At 32.7% G+C, this 5872-nt stretch overlaps 1 protein-coding gene and 1 non-coding gene across 2 annotated transcripts; one reads left to right on the forward strand and one right to left on the reverse strand.

Moving 5' to 3' along the window:
• Nucleotides 1-1028: 1028 nt before the first annotated feature.
• On the forward strand, nucleotides 1029-1131 carry LOC145044382 (U6 spliceosomal RNA). The gene has a single exon (XR_013681337.1). It is a non-coding gene; the product is annotated as a U6 spliceosomal RNA (small nuclear RNA).
• Nucleotides 1132-3397: 2266 nt separating this feature from the next.
• LOC145044253 (DCD (Development and Cell Death) domain protein) lies at nucleotides 3398-5516 on the reverse strand. Its single transcript, XM_078993132.1, has 6 exons — nucleotides 5410-5516; nucleotides 5244-5313; nucleotides 4271-4821; nucleotides 4076-4176; nucleotides 3791-3985; nucleotides 3398-3674 (listed from the first exon to the last, which is right to left on the reverse strand). Exons 3-6 carry the CDS (start codon nucleotides 4818-4820, stop codon nucleotides 3633-3635), a joined length of 888 nt encoding a protein of 295 aa, XP_078849258.1. The 5' UTR covers nucleotide 4821; nucleotides 5244-5313; nucleotides 5410-5516; the 3' UTR covers nucleotides 3398-3632.
• Between the last annotated feature and the right edge of the window lie 356 nt (nucleotides 5517-5872).

A 5872-nucleotide genomic window follows, 5' to 3' on the forward strand; every position in this document is an offset into this window, starting at 1 on the left:
AAACTTTTATGGGTGTGTGCGCACATAAAAAGGAAAGATAGAGATCTATTTGATGGGTGTGTATGTATCCCTTATCGCATACTTTCCAATTCTGCAATAGATAGAAAGAAACAGAGGGAGAAAGATGGCATATGGATTAATGTTTTAAACAACCAATAAAATGAAGAAGAAAATGAGTATACATGTTTACTATTATTACATATGTTTTGTGGTTATCTCAATACTTAGACCAGTGTTGAAATTAAAAGAAAATATATAATAATTTTGTATGAATTTCATCTTGCGATCATGAAGCACTCTATCTTCGATAAAGTTTTTCAGACAAATTTATGAAGTTTGTTAGTTTTTTGGATTGTATAGATACTATTTTTTTCTAAATTTCGTGACTTTCAAACTAAATATACAACGTTGCATAAAAAGAAATGAAAAAAAATACATTAATTAAAAAACCAAACCATTTTTAATATATTGATAAAATGGTTATTCCGAAGTTTTAGCCAAAATAACAAAAAAGTCTCAATATTTTGACGAATTAACGAAAAAAACCGGAATACCAACTAAATCTACGAAACCGACCATGGAGAATTATTCCGGAGTTTTAGGCAGTATTCTGTCATTTTGGGATAATGACTTAGGAGGGTAATTAGGTTTCTAGTTTTTCCGTATTAGATCACTAAGGTTATTTTTGTGCGTATTAGTCGAATATGGTTGTTATTACCGTTTAGAAATAGTCATTTTTACCGGTTAAATTTTTACCGGCTTCTTCATGTGTAACCGGTAAAAAGGACTATTTCTAAACGGTAATAACAATCATATTGGTCTAATAAGCAAAAAAAAAACCTTAGTGACCTAATACGGACAAACTAGAAACCTAATTACCCTTCTAAGTCATTAACCCTAATTTTAAAGACATTGAGAATATATGACCATCAACAGTAAACTAGTTCGTTTAGAACTCGCGTCGTCCCATATCGACCAGAAGAAGAACCTGCTACTCCTCTATATGGCGAAGCTCTTCATATACAGTCGTCCCTTCGGGGACATCCGATAAAGTTGGAACGATACAGAGAAGATTAGCATGACCCCTGCGGAAGGATGACACGCACAAATCGAGAAATGGTCCAATTTTTTTTAAACCCTTCGTCGTCTTCTCTGAATCCCTAATTCCTTTTTCTAATGCTAATAGAGTTCAATTGCAATTCTTACGTTTCAGTAGATGAACTACTGGAGTTATGATCAGACAACGTGTGGATTCCATGGTCAGATTGATCTTCTTGTTGATGTCTTCAACCATTTATGGCAAGTAAGGGTGATCTTTCTTTCTATAAAGTCTCCTTTAAGTTTTTTACTTTTCCTGTCATTAAGTTTCATGTTTTATAAACTTCCGTTTATGTGTTGTATATATAGTCTGTATGTGTTTGTTTATGTGCTGATTTTTTATTCATTTTGCAACTTCAGTTTCTTAATTCATGTTGTGGTTTTGTTGTTTATAAAATAATTGATAATATGCATCCTTTACAAGTCCCTGGTGGTTTTACATTTTCATTTTTTATTTATTTTGCAACTTTAGTTTCTTAGTTCATGTTGTGGTTTTGTTGTTTATAAAATAATTGATAATATGCATCCTTTGCAAGTCCCTGGTGGTTTTACATTTTCATTTGTTATCAAATGTAGACATTGATGGGAGGTATCAAAGTGAGATTGTTTTTGTATATATGGATGTGACATGTAAACATTTAAATGGCAAAAAAGAAGTTATTGATAAAATGTTGCATATTTATGTAATGAAGATCATCAATCATATGAGTTTTTGGACTTGAAAATTCTGGAAGGGTTGTGTGATATGTTTAAATGGAAGCAATTATTTTCAGTCAAACAAGTCAGTCATATTGATTAGTAAGCATGTTTTCTAAATAAAGGGTTAACGACTTAAAATGATAATTAGGTTTTCAGTTTGTCCGTATTAGATCATTAATGTTTTTTTGTGCGTGTTAGATCAGTATGGTTGTTATTACCGTTTAAAAATAGTCTTTTTTATCGGTTAAACAGGAAGAAACCGGTAAAAATGACTATTTCTAAACGGTACTAACAATCATATTGGTCTAACAAAAAAAAAGAAAAACCTTTAGTGATCTAATACGGATAAACTGAAAACCTAATTACTCTTCTAAGTCATTATCCCCTTTCATTTTTTGTAAAAAAAAAATAATTTGGGATTAAACTATAATTTAACCTAAAACATTAAGACTTTACTGAAGATTTTCCAAGTAACTTACCTGGAAATAATGAAAATCAAATTGGATAAAATCTTAATCAAGTTTTGGAAAACCTTTAAATGCACCTGTACGTAAGCAAAACTGATTATGTTCTGAAATTCTATAAATTGTTGCCCCAAAACTAAGGGAATGAAAAAACAAATAAACATATTTTTTAGTTTTCTCATGGCATATCGTCAAGAAAATCTTAAGTATGTAATTTTTTATGGTCTATCTTTTTTTTTTTTTTTCTCAATTTTTTTTTCTTCATATTTTCCATTCAATTCCTAGTTTCACTTTTCTTTTATTTTATCACCGTTTTTAAGGCTCCAAAGTTCAAAATGATTTTTTTTTCATTCCAATCACATCTGGGAACAGTTTCTAAAGAAGATTAGCATAAATCTTCTTTTTCTTTTTTTCTTTTTTATTTTTGATAAATAAACTCAGAAGCAATGATATTTTTCTAATTATCCTATTTGGTTTCCTTTATCTGTTGGAGTGAATCTATGAAGCAATAATCTTTTTCTAATCTTCCTATTTCGTTTCCTTTATCTCTTGGAATGAAACTCTGAGCCATGCGTAAGGGTTTTTATGTGAGATTCACTTTAAAGAAACCCACGAACCAATAATAAATAGAAAGTTAAAAAGATAAAACTACAAAATTGAAAGAAAATTGGGAAGCAAAAGCAAAGAAAAAACAATATTAAGTTTTTTTTTACCATATCCCTTTTGTCTTACGTTTTGGTGGTTGCTTTTGCAGAGACAAACAAACATATGATTTAAGGAGATTGGTACTCGTACATAATTCTAAAAACCTCTCCACCTCATGTTGACTTGGTCCAAGAGTATTCCAAAATCCAACGTGCGCGAACATGAAACGAAAACCGAAAGCCACTTATTCTTGGTTGGCAGAATCATTGATTTTTTTTAAATAAAAAAAAAAAGCATGTGGTTGGATAATGAATGGATGGATGGATAATTTGGCATGTGATTGGTTAATATTATATAGGGAATTCAAAGAAGCCTCCTAGGACCACCAAAACAAAAACCAAAACCAAAGGAACATAATTAGAATGAAGATTTATGATACTAATTATATCATATATATTTTTTGTTGTCATATCATTCATTACACACAAAAGTAAAGTCACATATCCATTAGGATTAGGCGGGTTGCTGCTGCTATTAAAATTTAAAAGTAACACAAACAAAGCTGCTGGCTACCACACAATAACAATATCAATCACTTTTTATTCACGTTGGCTTCCCCACAAAACAACTTCACCCAAGCTTACGCTTATACAGAAGCTCCATGAAGACGAAAATGCATGCTGCTGCTGCTTACTTTAAAACAATACAACACTCTGAAACTAAAACTTACACTCCATTCTGTTCACACAGATCTAGCAAGTCCAATGTCTGCATATTATTAGCACAACAAATTATTAAGATATATATATATATATATATATATATATATATATATATTATATATATATATATATAATGAGAGGGAGAATTACAATAGATAATACCTCAGGGATGGAGAGCTCAAGCCTAAACTTAGGACCATCATAGTGATGCAAGACGGGCCTGAAAGCATCTTCCTCCAATGCCTTACACACTTTCCTTATTCGGATTCTGACCTGCGCTGGAAACCGTGATTCCCCTTTACACTTCTTGTCCTCCCACGCACTCGGATCGATGTTGGACCCACCAAATGTCGTTGCCTAACTCATTAACATATTAGCTACACTTCAACTCAATATATACATATTATATACTCTATAACAAATCAAACACCTCTAAAATCCACACACCTCAAAAATACCATGTAGCTGGTGAGTCGTATAGTTGTAGAGAAACAGAGGTAACCCAGGTGTAATTGCCCTAACAGAGTCTCTGTATCTTGGTGGCAAACCTGTGCACAGTAGTATAAGCATACATCAGCAGCATATTTTGCATGATATTAGCATGGATCCAATGATATCAGATAATTTTTTTTTTTTTTTTACCAAATAGCTGTCTCTTCAAATCCTCCTGCATAGTGTCATTGTTACAGACAAAGATGTATCCACCAAGAACTTCATCTCTAGGGAGTGTTTCAGCTGCAGGCAAGGTCTTGAATCTCTTGTCAGCAGCAGCAGCAGCATTAGCATTAGCATTACCATTGTTATTATCGTTGTTGTTGATATCCTTGTTGTTGTGACTGTTTCCAGGATACTTGCTACTAGTCATGTTGTTCTCCAGAATTCTATTGTTTCCCTTCTGATACATGTTGTTATTTGTGTTGTATCGAAGGGGATTCTTGTTCATCTCCAGATTCAGATTCAGATTTAACATGTTGAGGTTGAGGCTTTCAAATTTGTTTTCCTCTTGAAACACCACATTTTCTCTGGGCCTTGTACTGTCTTTTGAAAGATCTAAATTGTTTCTTCGTTCACCCTTTGACCTTGTCTGTTCAGCTAACCTTGAAGCAGCTGCATACCAGAGCTGATCCTCCGAAACTTTTGATTGTCCTCGAAGTTCATCTCCCAATTGCCAATAACTCTGCATATTCTCCATGCTGCAAAATCATGTACATGTTCCAACAACTTAATGATTTCAACCATCATTACCGATTTATCAAAAAAAAAAAAAAAAAAAAAAAAAAAAAAACCCTAACAAACTGCATCTGAGAGCTAAAAAAATACCACGGACAACGACCCGGCGTATTGATAAGCTCCAAGATAACATTAAGTATAATCAGACGACTCTAGTTTAAATTTGTATACAAAAACAATTAGCATTTCGTAAAATTCTAATCGAACGCACTAGAAGACAACCAGGTACATTTCCCAAAATCAAAACCCAAAAGAGATTTAAAGATTTGTAATACAGAAGCATAGAATTAGAACATCATCAAGTAGATCCTAGAAGATATATCAATTGTTTGGAAAGAGATTGATTTAATGGACTACAACATCAGAAAGCAATGGCAAGACAAACCTGGATGAGGTTGGAGTAGTGAAAATAGGATCGGATCCTGAAGGTGCGGGATAGATGGCGAAAAATACGTCTGCAGATCAGTTCAAAATTTAGTCGTTAGAAAGAACCCTAGATTTAGGGATGGTAAAGGTAAAGATGCAGATGAAGTGAGAGAAAAAGAAGGTACCTTTTATCTCCTGGGATGTGAAACCCGGAAGATGAGAGAGTGAATCTAGATTTTTTTTTATTCTACTTATATAATTGGACTCCTTTCAAAATGGTCATGAGTTGGTGTTTTATTACGGCATTGCCATCTTCATATGTGTAACTACACGTGTCGGCAGGTTGGGGAAGGTTTGGTAAACGCAACGCACAAACCATGTGATAAAATTAAGTGTTGTCGGTAGATCGAATGTTAGCCGTCGGATTAATAGTTGAGAAAAAAACTATGAACGTTTTGGTGTGTGTTGTGTGTTGGTCGTAGTATATTAAATTAGACATTTGGTCCTTGCTAATGAATTATGATCGACATTTCGCATTTATTAATGTTATAAGTTGGTTAAATATTATTAAAATTACATTAACTCATGGATTGTCTTTTGAATTATTTTCTTTATTCGACACAAAGCTTACTAAATACTATCTTTTTT

The sequence above is a fragment of the Lactuca saligna genome, chromosome 4 (genome assembly GCF_052625555.1).
Source record: "Lactuca saligna cultivar CGN05327 chromosome 4, ASM5262555v1, whole genome shotgun sequence".
Classification (NCBI taxonomy): Eukaryota; Viridiplantae; Streptophyta; class Magnoliopsida; order Asterales; family Asteraceae; genus Lactuca; species Lactuca saligna.

What these genes read in the sequence shown, in the direction of transcription:
- LOC145044253 (XM_078993132.1), bottom strand. Translation starts at nt 4,820, where the DNA reads ATGGAGAATATGCAGAGTTATTGGCAATTGGGAGATGAACTTCGAGGA. An exon ending in TTTGAAGAGACAGCTATTTG is followed by an intron (nt 4,177 to 4,270) that starts GTAAAAAAAAAA and finishes TACTGTGCACAG; the next exon opens with GTTTGCCACCAAGATACAGA. An exon ending in TTGAGCTCTCCATCCCTGAG is followed by an intron (nt 3,675 to 3,790) that starts GTATTATCTATT and finishes AATAATATGCAG; the next exon opens with ACATTGGACTTGCTAGATCT.